This window comes from Hypanus sabinus, chromosome 6, assembly GCF_030144855.1.
Source record: "Hypanus sabinus isolate sHypSab1 chromosome 6, sHypSab1.hap1, whole genome shotgun sequence".
Taxonomy (NCBI): domain Eukaryota; kingdom Metazoa; phylum Chordata; class Chondrichthyes; order Myliobatiformes; family Dasyatidae; genus Hypanus; species Hypanus sabinus.
In genome coordinates, this window is record NC_082711.1 from 50,445,818 (window position 1) to 50,473,263 (window position 27,446).

At 40.3% G+C, this 27,446-nt stretch overlaps 1 protein-coding gene across 1 annotated transcript in view; it reads right to left on the reverse strand.

Annotated features, from left to right (window-relative positions):
• The window catches only part of spag6 (sperm associated antigen 6), a 140,325-nt gene that overhangs the window by 53,531 nt on the left and 59,348 nt on the right, over positions 1-27,446 (reverse strand). The window contains exons 4-5 of the mRNA XM_059972100.1: positions 16,423-16,589; positions 15,025-15,208 (exon numbers count right to left, since the gene is read on the reverse strand). Of these exons, the coding sequence (XP_059828083.1) occupies positions 15,025-15,208; positions 16,423-16,589 (351 nt within the window). The remainder of the gene's footprint in view (positions 1-15,024; positions 15,209-16,422; positions 16,590-27,446) is intronic.

Sequence of the window (27,446 nt, forward strand, 5' to 3'; positions counted from 1 at the left end):
TACTGCATCCATCCAGGGATGTGAAGTCCATTTTCAAAATTCACACCTTCACATACTTGGCATGGCAAGTCTCACTTACTCTTCATGGCAGACACATCAATTTACAAGACATACACAAATCTCTTCTCTCTTACTTGCAGTGTAAGACACACAGCATCTGTTCTAGCAAAAGGCAACTATTAGGGGATAGGAAAAGCTCTTGTACTTCATCGTTCTCTGGAGCCATCACAGTCAATATCCATTGGCAGTGAATTACACTGAGCAAATCATGAGGTAATGTACTTAACATGATATCAGATTTAATAATATATTCAACAACCTAGCCATAATCGAAGTGAATAATCATTTGCAGTCCTGCATCTACATTCTTGGTGTTTGATTCCTTGAATGCAATAGCAATCAAGACCACAGAAGATGTCAGTCCATGCACAGGACTTGTAGGGAATGTGAAGCCCATCCTTTCCCTTATGGAAGTAATGTCCAACTTTATTTCAAGATTTGAGATTCAGTGCTGTACAAACTCAGACTTCTCTCAAGCAACCTTGGTCTGTTGCTACACAAACTCAGCCTAAAGTCATCAAAGATTAAGATAGCTGCTTTCAAAATGAGCTTGAGGTTGTCGTCCAACATTTAACTAGCATTGCTACAGCAAGATCCAGGGAAGTGGGAGTAGTTTTGTAAAGCATTCTGTCATCTCAGAGAATTCCTAATTCCACCACTGTCATTGTGCCAGCACACCTGCTGTTTCCTGGCACCTAGCCAGCGCATACTCTTGACACTCATGGTGAGATAGTGCACCCCGAAGAGAGCATTCCTGCGCCAAGAGCTGATCGAGGTTATGTATGAAGATCAACTACAGCCTCTTATATTTTAGCACCTTCCACCAGCAATGCTACAGCCATAGTGCGAAAAAGACAAAAATGCGAGGCACTGAAGGAATGTACAATTGTCTGTTTATATATTGTTATTGGTAATATTTTATTGTATTTCTTTTTTTTTCTTTCCTGTTTATGCTACAAGGAAATGAATCTAAAATAGTATATGGTAACATATACATACTTTGATAATGAAGTTACTTTGAACTTCGATCAGTTGATATCTGAATAGTTTGCATCATAATTATAACCATATAACAATTACAGCATGGAAACAGGCCATCTTGGTCCTTCTAGTCCATGCTGAACACTTACTCTCACCTAGTCCCACTGACCCGCATAACCCTCCATTCCCTTCCTGTCCATATACCTATCCAATTTTACTTAAAATGACAATACCGAACCTGCCTCTACCACTTCTACTGGAAGCTCATTCCACACAGCTACCACTCTGAGTAAAGAAATTCCCCTTCATGTTACCCTTAAACTTTTGCCCCCTAACACTCATGTCCTCTAGTTTGAATCTCCCCTACTCTCAATGGAAAAAGCCCATCCACGTCAACTCTATCTATCCCCCTCATAATTTTAAATACCTTTATCAAGTCCCCCCTCAACCTTCTACGCTCCAAGGAATATAGGCCTAACTTGCTCAACCTTTCCCTGTAACTTAGGTGCTGGTTATACAAATACAACTTGGAACAGTTAAAGTATTTAAAACTGTGATCAATCAAGCCTAAGAAAATTATATTTAAAAAAGTTGAGGTGGGTCTTGGCCCAAAACATCAACTGTTTATTCCTCTCCATAGATGCTGCCTGACCTGCTGAGTTCCTCCAGCATTTTGTGCGTTGCTGAGGTGGGAACTGTAGTTGAACTTGTAGAACTGGGATGTTGTTATAGAAACTGTTGTCCTGTTATCCTCAACATTTCCTGCTATACAGGAAATCCTGAAATTATCTTTCCCTTTTTAAAACTTCCTTGCCTTACAGTTGGTAGCAAGAACTCAGGTCATATTACTGTTGGTGTACAACACAATAAGACCCTGTTTGCAATACATCACAAGATGCCTCCTGAGCTGTACAACCAGTAGAATTGTTCATTTTGAGCATGGAAGATCAAACTGCCAGTGGCAGGATCATTGTATTTTTCTTGAACATGAGCTTTGAAGCTGAGGTTGGAGTCAGGTGGTCACAGTATAACCATTATTCCCAGAAGCCACCCTTAAAGACACCAAAGTTATATTTTAAGACCTCAAGACATTGGAGCAGAATTAGGCCATTCAGCCCATCAAGTTTGCTTCGCCTTTCCATCATGGCTAATCCCAGATCCCACTCAACCTCATACACCTGCCTTCTTGTCATATCCTTTGATACCCTGACCAATTAGGAAACAATCAACTTCCACCTTAAATGTACCCACAGACTTGGCCTTGACCACGGTCTATGGCTGAGCATTCCACGGATTCACTACTCTCAAAATAAAAAAAATTCCCCTGACCCATTCTAAAAGGTCACCCTTCAATTTTGAGGCTGTGCCCTCTAGTTCTGGATACCCACTCCACAAGAAATGTCTTTTCCACATCCACCCCATCTAGTCCTTTCAACATTCAGTAGGTTTCAATGAGATCACCCCCACATTTTCTAAATTCCAGTGAGTACAGGCTCAAAGCTACCAAACACTCCTCATATACAGCATGATGTAGTCACACCAGAGCCCTATATCTGTCAAGCTATTACCTCTCTACTTTTGTATTCAATTGCCCTCTTAATAAACAACATTCTGTCAACTTTCCAAATTAATCCTTGTCCTGCATCCTTCCGAAATATGCACTTTTATTTTTCCACTTCTACTCTATTTGCCATATTTTTGCCCCACAATCTATGTTCCTTCTTAGCCTCCTTTTTCTTCTTCACTATTTAATTTTAGGGTAAGAGTGAGACTTTGAGGCATTTGCTCAAGAAGTTGAGAGAGGCAGCTTCAGAGAAGACCAGGTAAGACCCTTAACCCTTCCTCAAACAGACTAATTGCTTAGTAGGCTTGTAGCTGAGACTTAAATAAGCTTACTGAAAACATAGTAATCAAATGACAACTAGTTAAAAAAGTAGGGATGTAGGATCAGGTGATGATTTGCAGCTACATGATGTGGGAGCTGGTGGACCCCAATGTGGTTCCTAGTGACCACATGTGCAGGCTCAAAGTTGATGACCTGCAATCTGAGCTTCAAACTCTGTGGTAAATCAAGGAGAGTGAGAGTCACCTGGATGCTGTGCTTCAGGAGGCAGTGCCACTCATTAGATTAAACCACTTCAGCTTTGTCTCTGCTAATGGACACAAAGGTACGACTGCCAGTCAAACAGGCAAGATGATCAAAAGGTAGTGCTAGAGGAGTTTCAGCCCTTCAACTTATCCAACAGATCTGTGCTTCTGATGGTGTGGGCTGGCAGAGGGTGAGCAACCAACATTAAGAGTAATGTAATTAGGCATAATATGGTCAGGGGAATGGACACAATTCTCAGTTGCAAGGATTAATTACTCTCTGAATGGAGAGAGAATTTAGAAATCCAAAGGTGTAGAGGTGGTTTATTTTAATGACATTTGGGTTGAGAGTTAATGTCTGAGAAGCGTTTGATGGCTTGTTGGTACATACAAGCCTAGAGCTATCAAACAATTTTCATATGTTCCAGTAATGGGAGACTCTAGGACCAGAGGGCATGGACCCAGAATAAAAGGACATCCCTTTAGAAAAGAGATGAGAAGGAATTTCTTTCACCAGTGAATCTGTGGAACTTATTGCCACAGAAGGTTGTGGAGGCCGAGTGATTGGGCATATTTAAAGCAGAGGTTGATAGATTCTCGATTAATAAAAGTGTCAAAGGTTATGGGGAGAAGTTAGGAGAAAAGAATTTACAAGGAAAAATAAATCAGCCATGGACAGACTTAGGAGTAGATTTAGACCATTCTGCCTATGTCTCATAGTCTATCACTTTATACCTTTCCTTGTGTCTTCAGTAAATTTAGCAACCCACCTATGATCCACTCATCCAAATCATTTAAGTAAATTGTGTAAAGCCAAGGCTCCCAACATCAATCCCTGCAGTATACTATTCATTATATCTTGCCAATTAGAAAAAAATCTAATTTATGCCTACTCTATATGCTGTCATCCTGTCATTCTTGTAGCTATGCCAGCACGTTACCTTGTACGCCATCAGAATTAATTTCACACAATAACTTTTATGTAGCTTCTTATCCAAGCCTTTCTGAGAATCTAAGCACTGTGCATCCAACAGTTCCAGCTTACTCACAGCAATATGTTACTTCTTCAAAGAATTCCAGTTGGTTAAACATGATTTTCTTTTCACAAGGTTCTGCTGACTTTGCCTGATTCTCTTAAATTTGTTATAATGGTTTTAATAATTGTTTCTACTTTCTCCCACTAACAGATAATAAACTAACTAATATGTAGCTGCTCCCTTTCTGTCTCCTTCCATTTTCTATGAAAAAGAGTTTCCCCTAAACTTACTGAATTTTAGAAAATTAAAACAACTTATAAATTAGGGGTTCCCAACCTAGAGTCAGCAGACCCCTTGCTTAAGGGCATGACATAAAAACGGTTGTGAAACCCTGCTGTGAATCAATATCCACTTCTTTATAACATCCGAGGCTGATGTGGTAATGGATGTGGCAGACTGCAGTACCAGCAATTTGTTCTGTACCACTTCCTTAGCGATTGTAATTTACTGTGTTTTCCCCCCTCTTCTTTCCAGTTCGCAATTTATAGTTATTTCTGGGATCTAGTTTGTATGCTCTATAGTGAAATTAGATCCTGTTTATTTTTGAGCCGTGAGTCAGTCATACAATACAGCAACATGTTTTTCAGCCCATGATGAACATGTAAGCCATCAATTACCTATCAACACTAATGCCATTTACCAGAACTTGGTTCTTCAGTTATTGAGAGATTTTTCTTTTACAACATTTTATCCACACACACACACACACACACACACATACACACACACACACACACACACATACACACACACACACACATACACAGTGCCTATAAAGAAGTACTCACCTCCCCCCCCCAAAGTTTTCATGTTTTATCATTTTACAACACTGAATCACAGTAGATTTAATTTGGCTTTGTTTGGTACTGATCAACACAAAAATTCTTTTGTGTCAAAGTGAAAACAGATCTTTACAAAGTGAACTAAATTAATTACAAACATTAAACACTAAATAATTAACATGACACACTAGATCATCACTGGTGCAGCCAATTGGTTTTAATAGCCATGTAATTAAATGAAGATCTGTTTTTGGAGACCTACGTGTAGTCAAGGTGTCTCAATTACTTGTAGTAAAAATACACAGGTATCTGGAAGGACCAACTTCTGAGTCAGCATCCTAGCAAAAACTATACCATGAAGACAAAAAAAAAACACTCCAAGCAACTCCATAAAAAAGGTTATTGAAAAGCACAAGTCAGAGATGGATACAAGAATATTTCCAAGTCACTGAATATCCCTTGTAGTACAGTTAAGTCAATCAAGAAATTGAAAGAATATGGCAAGCTTCAGTGGCTGAGATGGGATAGACTGCACATACAACTGTTGCCTGGGAGCTTCACCAGTGGCAGTTTACGGGAGAGTGGCAAAGAGAAAGACACTGTTGTAAAAAAAACTCACATGAAATTTTGGCTAGTTTGCTAGAAGGCATGTGGGAGACTCTGATGTCAGCTGGAAGAAGTTTCTACAGTCTGATGAAACCAGAATTTTATGGCCATCAGACTAAACGCTAAGTTTGGCATAAGCCAACACTACACAGCGTCAATGTCACACCATCCCTACCATGAAGCATTATGGTGGCTGCATCATGCTGTGGGGATGCTTCACTGCAGCAGGCCCTGGAAAGCTTGTGAAGGTAGTGGGTAAAATAAATACAGCAAGATACAGAGAAATCCTGGAGGAAAACCTGATGCAGTCTGCAAGAGAACTGAGACTTGGGTGAAGGTATGTTTTCTAGCAAGGCAATAACCCCAAACATAAAGCCAAAGTTACACAGAAATGACTTAAGAACAACAAACTTAATTTCCTGGAGTGGTCAAGTCAGAGTCCAGACTTCAATCCAATTGAGATTTGTGTCTGGTCTTGAAAAGGGTTGTTCACTCATGACCCTCATGCAATCTGACAGAGCATGAGCAGTTTTGTAAAGAAAAAAAATTGGGAAAAATTGCAGTTCCAGATGTGCAAAGCTGATAGAGACCTATCCACATAGATTCAATGCTGTAATGGCTGCTAAAGCTGCATTTACTAAATACTGACTTCAAGAGGGTGAATACTTATGCAATTATTACTTGGCATTTTATATTTATGATTAATTTAAGTCATTTGTAGGGATGTTTTCACTTTAAGACAAAAGAGTATTTTTCTATTGATCAGTGTCAGAAAGACAAATTAAATTCACTGTGATTCAATTTTGTAAAACAATAAAACATGAAATCTTCCAAAATGTTGAATACATTTTATAGGCCTGCATACAAATGGAATTTTAACTTGCTATGGGTAAAATAAATGCAGCAACTAACGAGCTAATGATATGGCCTGTCCTGGGATTGACTGTGTGCACAATGGGGAGAATAGGATTTTTACTCTGTTGCTGTTATCCTGCTGCTGATGTTGTTCTGCAAACATGGCGGGCATGCTATGTCAGCAACAGAATGTGTGGGGATAGCTGCAAGCTACCCCCACCTATTATTAGATTGTATTGGCTGTTAACACAAATGATGCATTTCATTCTGTTTCAATGTACATGATAAATAAATCAGAATTTCACTCATTTAAGTTTTAACATTTACTGTATTTTATGAGGTCCATAGAAACATGAGTATTCATTTTGCTTTTGTTGTCCCAATAAAATATCTCTCAGGATATCCAAATTCTGCAAGCAACAAGTCTTCTTCTAATGCTGGAGATTGGTCTCCAAAGAACTTAACTTTTATTCTCCTCCAATGGTCATCTACCATTTTTTGCCACGATTAACAACAGTACAGAGGATCTTTCAGAATTCATTCTGAAGAGACAAAAGCCTCTGCAAAGACACATGATTTATGGTTAACAAAATAATAGTTTCAGATAGTTTTTTTTTAAATGTAATGCAAGTGATTGCAAGGCACAAGATCAAACAATGCATAAATAAAGCAAATAATGATCAACAGAAGAAAAAAATTAGAGCATGAGCAAAGCTAGCCAAAAAAAATAGCATACAAGCTGATTCAAACTTTGTTTTAAAAAATTAAACTTTTTCAATGTTTCAGAGTACATTTATTATCAAAGAATGCATAAATCATACAGCCTTGAGATTTGTTTGCTTATAGGTAGCCTCAAAGCAAAAAAACCCGAAGGAACCCAATAAAAAATATAAAAGACCAATATCCATTATGCAAGTGAAAGGGAAAAAAAAACACAAATCATGCAAACAACTGAAGCAAGCAACAACATTCCAACCAAATTGAGTCCTCAAATCCAAACTCCGAACAGCCCAGGGTAGGCCCAAAAGCCTTGGTATCAGTTCATCATATTAGCAGGCACTGAGCACAGTAGCCAAAGCAGTCTCATAGCCCCAGCGCCATTGACAGAGGAGTGACCATCGCAGAGAGGAAGCAAAATTCGCTCTTGCCTCTGATCCTGACACCCTGACTTTCCAGTCTATCTGGACTGGCATTTAAATCATCCAAACAATGGATCATATCTTGCATTAGGACCCAGTGACCACTGCAGTACAAGGCTCCGGTGCCATGGAGAGCAGAGTGAACATCGCGGAGGGCAAGCAAAATTGACTCATGCCTCCAATCTGGGCCCGTGTTTAAATTGTCTAAATAGCAGATTATAGTTTACATTAGAATCCAGGAACCACTGCTGAGAAGGGCTCAGGGCCTAGGCCATGCTGCCCAGCAACCTGGTCTGGGCCCAGATTTCACTGTCCAGCCCAAAATTCTCTCTAAACTTCTTCAAATCAGCTGGGCACACAGAGTGAACAAACCTCGCAACCAAGCCAGTTGTACAGGCATCGGAACCCTTCTGTCCCAACTCCTCTTCAAATGGCTCACTCCATCTGCATCAATTCTGTAACGCACCAGCATGGCTTGTCCCCCAAACTTGCTTTGCCATCGCTTGTCTCTTCATTGTTTGCATTGATAATTTAACATAACTTACTTCAGAAAAGATGTTGCGAGTAATAATTTTGGTTGAATTTCTTGCCTTTTGAACTACCAGTGAGCTGTCACACGCATTTGGTAGCTCCATCTTAAGCAGAAGTTTGACACCATCACTTTATTTAAATGCTTTAATAAAATTTTAGTCTTTCTTTTTTAAAGGATTTTGGGGAATCAATAAGAGAATAGGAGCAAGTAGAGTAACTGAACAGGTGTTTTACATCAGTCTTCATTGGGAACTGGAATGGAGGAACTTGGAAAAATCACTTGGAAAGTGGTACTGAGCAAACTATTAGAGTCATGATCTGAGAAGTCTCTGAATCCTGATGGCTTTCATCCAAGGGCTACAAAAGAAGTGGCTAAAGAGAAGTTAATGCATTTAATTTTTCCAAAATTCTCTACATTCAGAAAAGGTTATATTAGATTGGAAAATAGAGAATGTAATTTAGTTCAAAAAGACAGAAAGCAGAAATACACAGACCAGTTGGATTAACCTCAGTCATAATGTATATATTAACATTATATTAAGACACTTAGAAAAATTCAAGTTAAACAAGCAGAGCGAATATAGTCCTGTGAAAAGGAAAACATGTTTAACCAATTTATTGAAATTCTTTTAAGCAGTAACCGGTGCCATGAATATAACGGGACAAATGCATGCCCCATAATTAAATTTCCAAAAAGTATCTGGTGGGGAGCTGCCGCAAAGGTTATTGCAGAATATAAAAGCTCCTGGCACAGGTTGTAACATATTAACATAGATACAAGTTTGGCTGGCCAAGAGGACACGGAGTATGCATCATATTTTCTTTTTGGCAACATGGAATAGGTAATGCGCCATAGGGATCAGCACTGACACTCCATTTTACATCAATGACTTACTCTACATTAATGACTTTAAATGAAGGGAACCAAAATCACAGTTGCTAAAAGTTGCTAATGACACAAAGAAAGGCAGGGAAGTAAATTATGAAGGGGTAAAGGAGGATACAAGGGCTGTAAATGTTAAGTGAGTGGACCATGTTCTGACAAATGGATTATTATATGGGAAAATGTGAAATCGTCAATTTTGACAAGCAAAAATAATTTTAAAACATATTAGCAAACTGATGGGAAATTGAAGAGCTCCAAGATATAGAAAAGTCTGGGTGTCCTGGTGTACAATTTGAGCAAGGCTAGTGTTCTGGACTCTGGAGGCACAATTTGTTTTGTATGTTCAGTACTTCCTATATGTAAACTGCTTGAAACGTCATTTCCTGCATGGATTAATTTGGATTTCAACTTGAAAGATATCAACTAGAAAGATATCATCTCCATCCTCTCTTCATTTGCTATTGAAACAGCAACATCTTTTCACAAGTAAGTTCTCATTAAAAACCCTGTAGGAAGCTACTGGCTCTGGTGATTTTTAAGAAGGGTTTTAACTCCCTGCCTAGATTTGTGCACATACACCGTGAGGGCACTAGAGCTACTATACAGGTACTGCCAGAAATCTGAAAAGCTTATAGATGCCCAACATTTATTCCTGCAAAACTGAACAGAGAAGTATGGAGGTTTTGCATCAGTTACACAGAACATTGGTAAGACTGTATCTGGAGTAATGTATATACAATTGGTATCCTTACTTAAGGAAGGAAATTAATATGTTAGTAACTTAGAGATGGTCTATTTGCCCCAAACCTGGAAAAAGCAGTTTGCCTTATGGGAAGAGATTGATTGAGCTAGCCATGTGTCTATTGGAGTGAAGAATAAGAGGAGACAAATGAAATACAGAAGGTTCTGTAGAATCTTGACAAGGTAGATATAGAGGATATTTATTCCTGTGGAAGAAGTTATTTAAGATTCAGTAAAATCTTTTTCTGTCTAAGGGTCATAAGTCTTGGGAACTTTCTTCCACAAAAGGCATTGGAAACAGATTCTCTCTAAATATATTTAAGCATAAACAGGTAGATTCTTGATCAGGGTGGAGAGGAGTGAGTGTTGGGAAATTTATGGGATGCAGATAGGAATGCAAAGTTTAAAATAAAAATTAGAAGTAATACATATTATCTGAAACAAAAGTGGTTGCAGAGTTCCAAGATGCAGAAAAATCTGATGCATCTTACATAAGGCTAGCATGCAGGTATAACTTAGATTTGAAATTAGGAGGCATGAAACTTGATGTTGCTATTGATAAAACAGTTTTCCAAGTCTATGGCAGGGTAGAGATCAGATGAAAAGTTAAGTGGAGCATTGGCAGATAGAATTTAAACCAAGCACAAGGTGATGTATTTTGTAAAGATAAATAGAAGGACATGCATAACAAATATATGTTTGCTACATATATGTTTGGCACCAAGGAATGTCCATGTCTATATTTCCCTGAAAGTACCAATACTGATCAATAGGGTGGTGAAGATTGTAGTGCTTGCACATGTACGTTGAGGCATAGCAAATACATTATGGGACACAAATTTACAAAACACTGGTTTGGCCACATTTGGAGTACTGTGTGCATTTCTGGTTATCACACTCTCGGAAAGATATGACTGCTGGAGAGAGTGCAGAGGAGATTTACTATAATGCTGCTTGGACTGGAAGACTTTAGCTTCATGGAGAGAACAGATCAAATGGAGGCTTAAGGGTAAACAGGTAAGATTATGAGAAGCATAAATAAGAAAAATATCAATGTTTTTCCATGTTACAGGTATGAAAAACAAGAGGGCATAGGTTTAAGATGAAAGGAATAAGTTTATCCCTCATATTCCCTTTTAGTTCTTCTCTCTCTCTCTCTCTCTTTTTTAATACACAGAGCATCATTGACATCTGGAATGTGCTGCCAAAGGAGGTGGTAGAATCAGTTAAAATTACTAAATTTGAGAGGCATTTAGAGACAATTAAATAGGGAAGACTTAGAAGGATATGGTCCTAATACTGGCAAATGGGATTAGTATAGATGGGCATAAAAGTGGACGTGGTGGACAGTTTCAGTAGCACATCTGTGTGACTATGGCTCCAATGCTAGGGCAGGCACTGTGGCATTGCCCTGCTCCAAATACTTATGTTCATACATATGCAAGCATGAACATAAGAAACAAAAACATTAGATAACAAACAGAAGAAAATTTGCTGATGCTGAAAATCCAAGCAACACAAGAGGTCCTGATGAAGTTTCTCAGCCTGCAATGTTAACTCTACTCTTTCCCATAGATGCTATCTGGCCTGCTAAGTTCCTCCAGCATTTTGTGTGTGTGTTGACAGGAGTAGACCACATGGCCATAGTAAATCAGCCTTGAAAGCTGCACACATACTTACCTCACAACCATTTCCAAAAGTTCTCTCCTACTCTTTAGCCAACACAAGTGAATCAGGTAAAGCTGCCTGGTTCAAATTTTTGGCACTGTGGAGCCTTGATTTTAAAATAGATCTATACATAAAAGCAAGCATATGTTAAAAAGAAACAGCATATTTTTTTTGCAGAGCACAGAATTTGGTTAGGTAAAACTTAGAATAGAAAGCTAAATAACACCTGGCAACATAATGGTTCTATCTTAAACACAAGAGACACTGCAGATGCTGTAAATCCAGAGCAGCACACACAAAATGCTGGAGTAACTCAGCTGGTCAGGAAGTATACAAAGAGAAGAGAAAACAATCAACATTTTGAGCAGAGACCCTTCATCAGGGTCGGAAAGGAAGTGGTAGAAGCCAGAATAAGAAGTTGGGGAGATGGGGAGGAAAGAGTACAAGCTGGCAAAGTGACAGATGAAACCAGGTGAGGTGGAATGAACTGAGAAGCTGAGAGGTAATAATTGGAAAAGGAAAATGGACCATGGAAGAAGGGGAAGGAGCAGGGGCACCAGACAGAGGTGACGGCAGGTGAGAAGAGGCAAGAGGGGAGCCAGAATGGAGAATGGAAAAAGAAAGAAAGGGGAAAGGGGAGAAATTATCAGAAGCTAGAGAAATCTCTGTTCATGTTCTTCATGTTGGAGGCCATCCAGAAGGAATATTATCTGTTGCTCCTCCAACCTGAGGGTGGCCTCATTGTGGCAATAGAGGTGGCCAAAAACGAACACGTCAGAATTGGAATGGTAAGTAGAACTAAAATGGGTGAAAAAGCTGAAGCTGTCTTTGTGGTGGACAGAGCAAAGGTGTTCAACAAAGCTGTCCCCAATCTTTGTCGAATCTCACCAATGTAGAGGAGGCCACCACGGAGCACTAAATGCAGTAGATGACCCCAACAGATTTGTAGATGAAATGTGACCTCACCTGAAAGTACTGTTTGGGGCCTGAAAGGTGCTGAGAAGGTGTTGGATAGGTATAGCACATGTCCTGCTTGCAAGGATAAGTGCCAGGAGCGAGATGGGGGAGGGATAAGGTGTTTTAAGAGGTAGGATCCCGTTGAAAATGGCAGAAGTTTCAGAGAATGCTGTGCTGGATGCAGATGCTTAGGTAAGCAAGGACAAGGGGAACTCTTCCTGTTATGATGCTGGGGAGGTGGGGTGAAAGCAGATGTGCAGAAAATGTTTGTGAAGGCAGCATCAATGGTACAGAAGTGAAATCCTTTTCTTTGAAGGAGGGCATCTCAAATGTTCTGGAATGGAAAGCTTCATCCTGGGAATAGAAACAGTGGAATAGTATTTTTACAAGTGACAGGGTGGGAAGAGGTATAAACAAGACAGCTGTGAGAGTCCGTAGGTTAATAAAAGTTATTAGTATACAACCTGTCTCCAGAGATGGAGACAGTAAGATTGAAAAGGGGAGAGAGGTGTCAGAGATGGACCAACTAATTTTGAGGGCAGGATGGAAGCTGCAGGCAAATTTGATGAAATTGACAAGCACAGCATGAATGCAAGAACCAGTCATAGATATAGCACAGAAAGAGTTGGGGACCATACCCGTTGTAGGCTTGGAATATGGACTGTTCCACATAGCCAACAAGAAGGCAGGCATAGCTGGGCACCATGTATGAACCCATGGCTACATCTTGTGTTTGGAGAAAGTAGGAACTGACTGTCAAATTGTTGAAGGTATAGACCAGTTCTGTCAGACAGAGGAAAGAGGAGGTGGAGGGGAAATGGGAAGGTCTGTTGTCTAGAAAGAATCGGAGAGCTTTAAGGCCTTTCTGATAGGGGACAGAAGTGTATAGAGACTGGACATCAGTTGTGAAAATGAGACTATCAGAGCCAGGGAACTTGTAGAAATTGAGAGCGTATTAAGTGTCACAGATGTAAGAGGGTGGCGGGGAGAGAACTGAACCAAGAGGATAAAATTGAATTGACTTAATTTCTTACACCCTTCACATACATGAGTAAAAATCTTTACGTTACAACTCCAATCTAAATGTACAATATATAGCAATTATGAAATAAATAGTATGTACAACAGGACAGTCAATCCTGTTGGTCCTGGTTTTAATGCTGTGGTACTGGATGGTAGCAGCAGGAACTGTTTGTGGTTGGGGTGACTCAGGTCCCCAGTGATCCCTCAAACCCTTTTTATGCTCCTGTCTCTGCAAATGTCCAAAATGAAATCGGGTATGTGGACACAAGTGAGGCAGAAAGATTCAGAAATAATGGACTGAACTGGGGAGTCAGGTTTGTGGATCTTGAGTAGGAGGTAGAAATGAGCAGTGCATGCTAAGGGAACTATGATGTTGGTTGCAGTGGATGGAAGGTCTCCAGAGTCAATCAGGTTGGTTATGGTGCAGGAGATAATGGCTTTTTGTTTCTGAGTGGAGTCCTTTTCAAGGGGTATATAAAAGGTGTCTGGGGGTTGCCACCTGGCCTCACCAAGGCAAAGGTCAGTTCACCAGACTACAACAGCTATCCCCCACACTTTCTACAGGTTTGATGATGATGAGGTTGGGATTGACATGGAGAGAGTGGATGGCACGAGGTTTGAACAGGAATGTGGAGTGCAGAAGTCAAAATGGTTGATGTCTTGTCAGTAGTTATAGACAAAAAGATCCAGAGTGGGGTGTCCAAGAGGAGGAGAGTTAAACATGAGAGAAGAGGTCGTCAGTGGGGGTGTGGAGAATCCTTGTCAAAAAAATAGGGTTGGAGTTGGAGCCAATGGACGAATTTGACATCGTGACTAGTGCGGAAGTCACAGAGGTGCAGATGCACGGGACAAAGGTAAGGCCCTTAATGATGATTAAACATTCCACCTCAGAGAGAGGAAGGACTGAGGAGATAGTAAAGACATGGCAGGAAATAGAGCTAAGGGTCAGAGGGGATTAGAGAGTTGGAGGGAGTCAGTGAAGAGTTGAGGTGTTGAGGGCAAGTTGGGTGGGAAGAAGATGGGGGCTTAGAGGAATGGAGAGAGGACAAAGGGTAGAGGGGAGTATGAGAGACCCGGGGTTTGGTGGGGAGTAATAATAGGAGAAGAGTCACAGAACCCGGCAGTAGTGAGAAAGGTCTTGGCCTGGAGGTGGAAGCAGTCGAGGTCAGAGCTGAGCTTATCTGCCTATAGCTTACCACACAACATTTAAGTATCATGGGCAGCCTGAAACCCACATGAAGTTAATTCAGCACTGAAAATATGTGCAATTTGTACTGTCAACTGGAGATCCTATTTTAGTAGGCTTTGAGCTTGGATGGGCATATAAAGGGCATATGTACTTCAAATATGTAGTCAGATTACCAGTGAATTTAATGCATGACATATTTTAGAATGTTTCTTGCTCTCAGATTAACAAAGGCAACATTGTCAGGTTTTTAATAAGCAAAAGTAACAATAGGCTTAGTTTAAATCAAGACAAAATTTGAGACACATTCTCTGCCTCTAACCTGCAACATTTCAGAAGATCATTTTATTTGCATTTGTGAAGTGCTGCTTAGCTGGCTCCCCTTTTCATTGCGTTGCCATGGAAACTGAAGATATCTGTTCACAAGAGTTAAGTGCTTTAAAAAAGAAAACCCAGTGTACAGACAAGCCCAAGTGCTTCTTACCTGCATTGTGGCGTGCAACATATCCCAGTGCCCAAGCTGCTGCTTCCTTCACTCCAGGATCAAACTCTTCCAAACAGATCACCAGGGCATCCACTGCCCCACAATCCACCACAGCCTGGGCTAATTGAGGAGAATGTTTGGCCACGGCCCTCAACACAAAAGCTGCAGCTTTCTTGTAAAAACGCTTTATAAAAATAGAAGTAGTTGGTAAATGGTTTACCCAAATAGTACTTAATTTATAAATTTTAAATCCATTTTTGTTAGGAAGAACCCAAATAACTACAGTGCATCATAAGTGCATGTTAAATATTGTACATATAATAAAACATCTAAATTTTTTCTACCAATTGACAATTTTCTTAAAAAAATTCACAAATGGCAGTTCAACCAAGTTGGTATATGAATATGCATTGCCATAACAGTTGATACAATTCCATCATGTCTAACAATCATTTTCACTTGGTTAAAAGAATAGCATACTATACCACAAATGAATAATACATTACAAAAGCTTATATTACAGTTTGCAGATTGTTGGGTGCTGCAAAGATCTGCAAGGTAAATGTGGTGGTTCTGAAGAAGGGGTTTGCGCATGCTGATCTGTGATAATCATTTTCATTAAATCTACTCAAAATGGTTTCCTTGCAGAATAGCATTCATATAGCATATGACAAGTGAAGTGATTGAAGTTTTCAAAATGTATCAGAAACTACAATGAGCAGCACCAAAAAGTGAATCCTTAATGTCTTTAAATTAACTAGACTGCAACATCTGTTTCAGTGATCAATGGAGACAGATATAGATTTACATAATCTTTCCCATTTGAGAAAATGTACTATAATTTTAAATTAAAAATGTATATCTGAGTTCAACAAGTGTGAATTTATTACTGTGTTTGAAATGTATGAAAATTGCAATTTAATAAGCTTCTCTTCTAAACAGGTTTGAAATAATGTGTCATCACTGTAATCATCAACCTAAGTCAGGAAGGTAGTTTTGCCCAAGGGACAAACCAATTGCTTGCATGCGCAGCTAAACTCTACATGAACTGGCTAATTAGCTTCCTTCACTTGCCCTCAGTCACTAAACTATGATAGGCCTTTTGTGACCCTGCACTAATCTGCTGGTGCCCTCAATGATCCTAGCTAACCACTGTCTCACAGCTGTCTGACAAACTAAAAGCCAATGTGCAAAGCCTTGGAACAGACAATTTATGCTGTTTTTAAACAGAGTCCCTTCAGTAGGGGAAAAATATACAAGACCATTTCATAGCTGAAATACAGCTGATCACAACACATGCTTTCTTTCCAAATTGTAGAAAACTGCTGAATTCTACCTTTATGACTAAACCAATATTATCTCATTTTATACCACAGAGAAAAAGAAATGTGATCTTACATTTTGTTCTGCTAGTGAATACACCAGCTGTGGAAGAATGTCTCCCTTAACAACAGCCTCAGCCAGATCATCATTGTAATTGGCTAGACGTCCCAGTGCCAATGCTGCTGTCTGCTGAATACTTGGAACTACATCTAGTAAGAGGGGCCTCAAAAGAGACATCACACCTAAAAGAGGGAAAAAATGTATATTTAAGTTTATCCTATAATACTGTGCCTTTAAAAGCAATTTCCAATTAATCCCATGAATTCATCAACCATTTTTTAGTATTAAATAAGTTTTGCTAGATAAATGCAAAACAGATGTTGGGAGATTTTGGAAGAAATCATGAAAAACGTAATCAAAATGTTATAATTAAGTCACTATTGTTATTGAAGTAACTTTAAGTAGTAAAATAAGAATTCCATCTTCCATGATAGCCAACTTTTGCTACACATTTAGACCACCAACACAAACTTTTCTAGTTGCAAAAGTAAAAACAGCACACATTAGTCAAACTAATCATTCCTTTCTAAAATTCATTAGATCCTTACCTAATGCCATAAAACTGCTTTGTTTAAATACAGCAGAAGGAACACCTGCTAAGTAGTGATACTGATGACTTCATCTTCACTGAAAGGACATCTCCTATCCAAAACCTCTTCAGCAATCTCGCCTATAACATGCAAATCTTACACCATATAAATAACTGTCGATATAAATTAACAGGGCAAAAGGGAGCTTGTTATTCTACCTTCATAGATATTGAGCTGCTAGAACAAAAACTAATGATACTTCAGTAACTAAGTAAAACTGTTCTTTTGTATTATAATAAGGTTAATATGTTGCAAGGCTCCCAATTATTTCTTTACCTGGGGAAAAAGGCTCAATTTTCAGAAATGTTGGTCTAATTTCTATTCGTCCAAGTAAAGATTATGGCAAAATAAAACCCACTAAGTAACATTCTACATCATAATACCATAGTCTTTAACATTAACAAATAGACAGAGGTACATCAGGTAAAATATTAATTTAAATTTTATATTTTATGTGTTCTTATTGCACATTATGTAGAAAAATTTGTACATCTTTGCTTTGTAGGGAAATTCTTGGTGCAAGAATAATATGTGGTGTGAAGTGAAGGGAAAATTCATGAAAGTTTTGGAAATTGTTTGCTAAATCAACATAGAATCATACAGCATGGAAACAGGCCATTCAGCCCAAATGGTCTATGCCAACCAATATTCTCATTAAAGCTAGTCTTATTTGCCTGCATCTGCCCCATATCCCTCTAAACACTTCCTATCCATGTACCTGTCCAAGTAGCTTTTCAATGTTGTTAAACTACTTCTTCTGATAGCCCATTCTAGCCCATCCCTTGGGTGGAAAAAGTTGCCCTATAGATTCCAATTAAATTTCTTCCTTTCAGTTTAAACCTATGCCCTTGATTTTAATTAAACAAATTATAAAGAGAAAAAGACTGAGAAGACTGTGCGCATTCACACTATCTATGCCATTCACAATTGTATACACCTCCTTCTCCCACACCCCAATGAATAAAATCCCAACCTCTCTCCACAACTCATTACTTTGAATCCCAGCAACATCCTCGTAAATCTCCTCTGGACTGTTTCCAACTTAATGGCAATTTTTCTACAGCAGGGTGATCAAAACTGAATACAATATGTGGCCTCACTAACATCTCAGAAACAGGTTTATTATCACTGGCATGTGACATGAAACTTGTTAACTTAGCAGCAGTAGTTCAATGCAATACACTGTACATAACTTAGAAGAGAGAAAAAGTAATTTAAAAAATCAATTACAGTATATATATATATTGAACAGATTAGAAAACATGCATAAACCAGAAATACTGTATATTAAAAAATGTGAGGAAGTGTCGAAGGGTTCAATGTTCATTTAGGAATCGGATGGGAGAAAGGAAGAAGCATCTTGTACAACAGCAAAATATTGCAATGTTTATACTCAATTTTCTAACTGATGAAGGCCAGCATGCTAAACTTTCTTCATCACCCTGTGTGTCTGCAAAGGCATTTTCAGTGAACCATGTACTAGGTTCCTCTGTTTCCCCAGAGTCCTATTGACTGTGAAAATTCTTACCTCCCAAAGACATGTTGAGGAACTAACTAGCTGGAAGAATATTTTACATTTTTTAGATTGGGAGGGGTTGGCCAATAATCCTATTGTAAAGGAAGCTTTAGGGAGGGGTGACCATAACATGGTAGAATTCTGAGCTACATTATTTTCAAATTAAATCTAATCTGAAATGAGGGACTTAAAGGAAACTATAAGGATATGAAACGAGCTGGCTGTGGTTGGTTGGGAATAGACAATGAAAGGTTTAACATGTGTATAAGAAATAACAACCAATTAAAATAGTAAAGCACAAGTCCTTTAAAACACAAAAACCAAAAAGAAAAGTATGACTGACAGGAGAAAATACATATACAGTTTAATCCATGAAAGGAGCTTATAAAATGGTCTGAAGCAGAAGCAGGCCTAAAGATTGAGAGCATTTTGGAACTAAAAGGCCACAGGCTCAATGTTATATTTAAGTTTGCTGATGACACCATTGTTATTGTCTGAATCAAAGGTGGTGACAAATCTGCATGTCGGAGGGTGACTGAAAATCTGGCTAAGTGGTGGACAACAACAACCTCTCTTTCAGTGTCAGCAAACAAGGAGCTGGGAGGTCCATGAGCCAGTCCTCATCAGGGGATCAGAAGTGGAGAGGGTCAGCAACTTTAAATTCCTCAGCGTTATCATTTCAGAGGATGGGCCCTGGGTCCAGCACGCAAGTGCCATTACAAAGAAAGCACAGCAGCACTTTTACTTTATTAGAAGTTTGCAAGGATTCGGCACATCATCTAATACATTGACAAACTTCTATATATGTACGGTGGAGCATATACTGACAGGTTGCATCATGGCCTGGTTTGAAAACAATACACTTGACCAGAAAAGCCTACAAAAAGTAATGGATGCAGCCCAGTCTATCAGAGTAAACTCCTTCCCACCATTGAACACATCTTCAAGAAACCTTGTCACAGGAAAGCAGCATCCATCATCAAAGAACTCCACCACCCAGGCCATGGTATCTCCTCGTTACTGCCATCAGGAAGGAGGTACAGGAGCCTCATGACTTTCACCACCAGGTTCAGGAACATTTATTATTCCTCAATCATCAGGCTTGTGAACCAGAGGGGATAACTTCACTCAACCCAACACTGAACCTTTCCCACAACCTATGGACTCACTTTCAAAGTCTCTTCATCCCATGTTCTCAATACTTATTGCTTATTTATTATTTTGTTTTCTTTTTGTGTATTTGCACAGCTTGCTCTCTTCTGCACATTGCCCGTCTTGTGTGCAGGTTTTCATTGATTCTCTAATGTTTCTTTCTATTTACTGTGAATGTCAACAAGAAAATGAATCTCAGGATGGTGAATGTATGAATGTACTTTGAACTTTGAAGAATTTTTTTTAAAAAGTCAAGATAGAATACAAGAATAGATAGACAGAAAACAAAATACCTTCTGCAAATGCATACAAATGCTTTTTAAAAGGAGAAGATTAGCAAGAACAAACATATCCTGGGGAAATATGAAAATGGTGGAACAATTAAACAGCTTTCTGAAAGATTTCACCACATTGCCAGGAATATTACAGAACCAGGAATTTAATGATAATGAAGTAGTAAAAGAAATAAGAACACACTCAGCGATTCATAAACAGCTTCTTCCCCTCTGCCATTTGATTCCAAAAAGGACATTGAACCCATGAACACTAACTCATGTTTTAAAATATATATTATTTTTGTTTTTGCTTGATTTTTAATCTATTCAATACACCTATACTGTAATTGATTTCTTATTTCCTCTTCTTCTTCCATATTATGTATTGCATTGAACTGCTGCTAAGTTAATTCCATGATGCATGCAAGTGATAATAAACCTGATTCTGAATTAGTATAAAAAACTAAATAAGTTGATGGGCTTGAAAGCTCATCAATTCTGAGCAGTTAGCAATTGTTGCACTTCAAGGACTCTTATCTTGTTGATTCATACTCCTTATTTATTGCTATTCATTTCTGTTTGCAATTGCACAGTTTGTTATTCATTGATCCAGTTTACAGTTACTGTCTTATACATTTGCTAAGTATGCCTGCAGGAGAAAAAAATCTCATGATTGTATGTGCTGACATGTATGCACTCTGATAATAAATTTTACTTTGAACTTTGATCTACATTCCAGAATAATAGACATAAGCAATAGAAATAGTTGATGCTCTAAAGATGAGTGGGGGTGGGGTTATCACCTATCAAAATTCTCTAGTTTCTGGAATCATTGCTGTGGATTGAAAGATAGACTATTTAAGAAAGGAAGGAAGGAGAGAGAGAAAAATATCAAGGAACTATTGAGCTCTTAGTTCAATATCAGTGACAGAATACATAAAGGTTTTAATCAAAGAACACCCTGAAAAGAGAAAAGGATTGAGTCAGTGTGCAGTTACAAAAAGTAAATCACATTTGTTTCAATCGATTGCAGTTCTTTTAACAAAGAGATCTTGTAGAACAAATAAGGGAAAGCCAGTGCATGTGGTGTTTGGAAGGATCCCATACAGTTTATTAGTCAGCAAGGTTAGACAACATGGAATATGGGTTAATACACCAATACACAACGACAATTGGTCATGAGATAGAAATCAGAGAGTGGAAGTTCCCAGATCAGCCGGCTCTTACTAATGAGTACTGCAGGCATCATGCTTGGACACCGGCTAGTCATAAACTATATAAACAATTTGGCCAAATATACCAAAAGTTTGGTTTTGATATTAAAGTACCAGGACTTAAGAGGATGGAAGAAGATATAAAACTGAGTGAGATTGGACAAGAACATGACAGATAGAATATTAAGTGGAAAAATACCAGGTCTTGTTCAGTTAACAATACACAAAATATGAATTTTTAAATGATGTGAGACTGTAGGGATCTAAAAATAGAAAATGCTGAAATGCATATTTAAGTTTGCTGACACCACCACTGTTGTTGATGAATCAAAGGTGGTGATGAACCAGCATATAGGAGGGAGATTGAAAATCTGACTGAGTGATGCCACAACAATAACCTCTAACTCAATGTTAGTAAAAACAAAGAGCTGATTATTGATTAAAGGAGCATGAACCAGTCCTCAATAAAGGATCAGAGGTGGAGAAGATCAGTTACTTTAAATTACTTGGCAAAGGAGGATGCTTAGTGAGAATGCTGTTCTTGGACTAAAGTTCAGCATTCAACACCATAATTCCCTCCAGGTTCAAGAAGCTCAGAGACCTCAGCCTTCACCATGCCTTGTGTAGCTGGTTCCTGGACTTCCTGTCAGATTGATGGCAAGTGGCAAGAGTGGGCTCCCTCACCTTTATCCCTCTGACCCTCAACCCAGGTGCCCCTCAGGGCTGTGTTCTAAGCCCCCTCCTTTACTCTTTGCATACCCAGGACTGTGTTGCCATCCACAGCTCCAATCTGCTAATTAAATTTGCTGATGATTCTACACTGATTGGCCTAATCTCAAATAATAATGAGGCAGCCTACAGAGAAGTCATCACCCTGACACAGTGGTGTCAAGAAAACAACCCCTCCCTCAATGTTGCAAAAACAAAGGAACAGGTTGTGGACTACAGGAGGAATGGAGACATGCTAACCCCTACTGACACCAATGGATCTGGGATTGAGGGTGAACAGTTCCTCAGCATAACATCACCAAAGATCTCACGTGGTCTGTATGTACCAGCTGTGTAAAAAAGCACAACAGCGCCTCTTCACCTCAGATGGTTGAAGAAGTTTGGTATGGGTCCCCAAATCCTAAGAACTTTCTACAGGGCACAATTGAGAGCATCCTGACTGGCTTTATCATTGCCTGGTATGGGAGCTGTACTTCCCTCAATTGTAGGACTCTGTACAGGGCAGTGCAGACAGCCCAGCGCATCTGGAGATGTAAACTTCCCACTTTTCAGGGCATTTACAAAGACAGATATGTAAAAAGGGCCCAAAGTATCATGGGGACCCGAGTCACCCCAACCACAAACTGTTCCAGCTGCTACCATCTGGGAAACAGTACCGCAGCATAAAAGCCAGGACCAACAGGCCATCAGACTGCTTACTTCATGCTAATACAATTGTATTTCTACATTATACTGATTGTCCTGTTGTATTTATTACAAATTACTATAAATTGCCTTCTCCATGGATTGTCACCTTGTCGTGGTGGAGAAGCTTGTGTGGTCCTGAGATCCCGAGAACGAATCCGTCTGGAGCTATGCTCCTGGTAGGGTCACCCATGGCGGTAAGGTCGAGGGTGAGGTCCCTGACAAAGAACAATCCAACCAAGACCTCGACGGTGGAACAGGCGGGCGAAGCTACTTCAAACTCAATAGCTGTGAAGGTGGATGAAGGCTGCAACAAATCCATCAGCTCCAATCATCATGGTTTCCTTGCCATTGCAATCAGTTGGTTGATTTGTGCTTCTTGGAGTGCAACATCAAGTACACGTTAAACAAATACACGCACAGGTGTCTTCGCTCTGTGGGCTTGAACATTCAAAGCCAAGATTGGACTCATAAGCCATTTGAGAGCCCATAAATAGATCAATGGAACAAGACCATCATCCTCGACCTCAAAGGATAGCCATGATGATGGTAACTATAAATTGAACATTGCACATTTAGACAGAGATGTAATGTAAAAATTTTTACTCATGTACATGAAGGATGTAAGTAATAAAGTCAATTCAATTCAAGTACCATTACAAATGAGGCACAGCAGCACCTCTACTTTGAGAAGTTTGTTAAAGTTTGGCATGTCATCTAAAACTTTGACTAACTTCTATAGATTTGCCATGAAGAGTATACCGACTGGTTGCATCACACCTGGTATGGAAGTACTGATGCCCTTGAAAGGAAAAGCCTACAAAAGTAGATACAGCCCATTCCATCACAGGCAAAGCCCTCTTCACCATTGAGCATACCTACAAAGAGCAGTGTTGCAGCGAAGTAGCATCCATTATCAAGGATACCCACCATCAAGGCCATGCTCTCTTCTCACTGCTGCCATGAGGAACGATGTACAGAAGCCTTAGATCCCACACCACCAGGTTCAGAAACAGTTATTACTCAACAATCAGGCTCCTGAACTAGAGTGGATAACTTCAGTCACTCAAACATTGAATTGATTCCACAATCTATTAATTTAGTTTCAAGCACTCTACAACTCGTGTTCTCCATATTTATTACCCATTCAATATTTTTTCTTTTTTTTTTAAAACACAATTTGTTGTCATTTGCACATGGGTTGTTTGCATCTTTGTGTGCAGTTTTTTGTCGATCTATTAAGTTTCTTTGTATTTATTGTGAATGCCTGCAACAGAATAAATCTCAGGAATAGTATATGGTGACATAAACAGTATGCACTTTGAAAATAAATTTACTTTGAACTTTATATCACAGCCTGGTATGGAGGATCCAAACATATGATCACAAGAGATTGCAAAGGATTGTAGATTCACCCAGTTCCATCAAGGGCACAACCAACTCCACCAACAAGGATATCTTCAGAGGTACTGCTTTAAGAAGGCAGTACCAATCATTAAGAACCCTTATCCTCCAGACATACCCTTTTCTCTCTACTACCAAAGGGGAAGAAATACAGGAGCCTGAAGACCCACACAATAATTCAGAAATAGTTTCTTCCCCTCCACCATCAGATTTCAGAATGCTCCATGAATCCATGAACACTATCTGGTTGTTCCATTTTTATTTCGTATTCTATTTATTTTGCTGTTTTTACGTCGTTGTATGATATAGTTGACTAGATTCAGGTTCATTTATCTATTACATTTCCATCTAAACATCAGGAATCAGAATTAATATCACCAGTATATGTCATGAAATTTATTAAATTAGCAGCAGTACAATGCAATCATGATAAAGATAGGAAAATAAATAAACAACAGTACATATATACATATATTAAATACTTAAATTAAAAATAGTGCAAAAACCAGGGTAAAAAAGTGAACATGAGGAAATCTGCAGATGCTGGAAATTCAAACAACACACACAAAATGCTGGTGGAACACTGCAGGCCAGGCAGTATCTATAGGGAGAAGCACTGTCAACATTTCGGGCCGAGACCCTTCATCAGGACTAACCAAAAGGAAAAATAGTAAGAGATTTAAAAGTAGTGGGGGGAGGGGGAAATGCGAAATGATAGGAGAAGACCGGAAGGGGTGGGATGAAGCTCAGAGCTGGAAAGGTGATTGGCGAAGGTGATACAGAGCTGGACAGGGGAAGGATCATGGGACGGGAGGCCTCAGGAGAGAGAAAGGAGGGGGGGGGGGAACACCAGAGGGAGATGATGAACAGGCAAACAACTAAATATGTCAGGTATGGGGTAAGAAGGGGAGGAGGGTCATTAACTGAAGTTAGAGAAGTCAATGTTCATGCCATCAGGTTGGAGGCTACCTAGCCGGTATATAAGGTGTTGTTCCTCCAACCTGAGTGTGGCTTCATCTTGACAGTAGAGGAGGCCATAGATTGACATATCAGAATAGGAATGGGATGTGGAATTAATGTGTGTGGCTACTGGGAGATCCTGCTTTCTCTGGCGGACAGAGCGTAGGTGTTCAGCGAAACGGTCTCCTAGTTTGCGTCGGGTCTCAACAATATATAGAAGGCCACACTGGGAGCACCAGACGCAGTATACCACACCAGCTGACTCACAGGTGAAGTGTCGCCTCACCTGGAAGGACTGTCTGGGGCCCTGAATGGCGGTGAGGGAGGAAGTGTAAGGGCAGGTGTAGCACTTGTTCTGCTTATAAGGATAAGTGCCAAGAGGGAGATTGGTGGGAAGGGATGGGTGGGGGGAACGAATGGACAAGGGAGTCGCTTAGGGAACGATCCCTGCGTAAAGCAGAAAGGCGGGGGGGGAGGGAAAGATGTGCTTGGTAGTGGGATCCTGTTGGAGGTGGCGGAAGTTACGGAAAATTATACTTTGGACCCGGAGGCTGGTGGGGTGGTAGGTGAGGACAAGGGGAACCCTATCCCGAGTGGGGTGGCGGGCGGATGGGGTGAGGGCAGATGTGTGGGAAATGGGAGAGATGGGAAGACATCTCCTTCGTCCTGGAATGAAAAGCCTTATCCTGAGAGCAGATGCGGCGGAGACGGAGGGATTGTGAGAAGGGGACAAAGGAAATGTTTTCCTTTTGTAAACAAAGGGGCTTCCCTTCGTCCACCATCAACTCTGCTCTCAAACGCATCTCTCCCATTTCCCACACATCTGCCCTCACCCCATCCACCTGCCACCCCACTCGGGATAGGGTTCCCCTTGTCCTCATCTACCACCCCACCAGCCTCCGGGTCCAATGTATAATTCTCCGTAACTTCCGCCACCTCCAACGGGATCCCACTACCAAGCACATTTTTCCCTCCCCCCCCTTACTGCTTTTCGCAGGGATCGCTCCCTACACGACTCCCTTGTCTACTCGTTCCCCCCACCATCCCTTCCCACCGATCTCCCTCCTGGCACTTATCCTTGTAAATGGAACAAGTGCTACACATACCCTTACACTTCCTCCCTCACCACCATTCAGGGCCCCAGACAGTCCTTCCAGGTGAGGCGACACTTCACCTGTGAGTCAGCTGGTGTGGTATACTACATCTGGTGCTCACGGTGTGGCCTTTTATATATTGGTGAGACCTGACGCAGACTGGGAGACTGTTTCGCTGAACACCTACGCTCGGTCCGCCAGAAAAAGCAGGATCTCCCAGTGGCCACACATTTTAATTCCACGTCCCATTCCCATTCTGATATGTCTATCCATAACCTTCTCTATTGTCAAAATGAACCCAAACTCAGGTTGGAGGAACAACACCTTATATATCGGCTGGGTAGCCTCCAACCTGATGGCATGAACATTGACTTCTCTAACTTCTATTAATGCCCCTCCTCCCCTTCTTAACCCATCCCTGACATATTTAGTTGTTTGCCTGTTCTCTATCTCCCTCTGGTGTTCCCCCCCCCTCCTTTTTTTCTCCTGAGGCTTCCCGTCCCATGATCCTTTTCCTTCTCCAGCTCTGTATCACTTTCGCCAATCACCTTTCCAGCTCTGAGCTTCATCCCACCCCCTCCGGTCTACTCCTATCATTTCGCATTTCCCCCTCCCCCCACTACTTTCAAATCTCTTACTATCTTTCCTTTTGGTTAGTCTTGACGAAGGGTCTCGGCCCGAAACGTCGACAGCGCTTCTCCCTATAGATGCTGCCTGGCCTGCTGTGTTCCACCAGCATTTTGTGTGTGTTGTTGTAAAAAAGTGAGGAAGTGTCCATGGGTTCAATGTCCACTTAGAAATCTGATGGCAGAGGGGAAGAAGCTGTTCAATACAGTGAAGTGTGTTGTTTGCGCCCACAACTTACAAAATCTAAGGATATGATGGGGACAGCCTGCAAGTGTTGCCACACAATCTGGCACCAAAATATTACTTACGCAGGATGTCTGTCTCCAAGCCTCCAGCAGACTTGCAGGCATCGGGCCTCTGACTTCCTCAGTGGACTCGCAGAACTAGGGTTTTGGCCATTGGGCCACAATCTCCAGATTCACCAGCTTTGGTCTTCAAACTTTGGGCTTCTATGTTCAGTATTGCCTCCAGGATTTACCATCAACAGGACACCGAACTCTAGGCCTCAAATTCCATACTCACCGGCTTGTCAACCTAGGGAGTCACTGGCCTCGTATTTAGCCTGCACATATCACCAATCCTGGGAGCCAGTGTCTGGGGAATCTTGCTGACCTTGGCGGAGGGAAGGGTGTTCACTAACCTTCATCCTCATTGGTCTTCATCCACAGCACTTGGCAACATGATATCCATCCACAGGGATCACTAGTTTTAGACTACAGAGCACTCCGACCTAGATTCCAGCCTGACCTCCACCTTTTCCACATCCTTGTCCCTAAACCCTAACCTGACCCCCA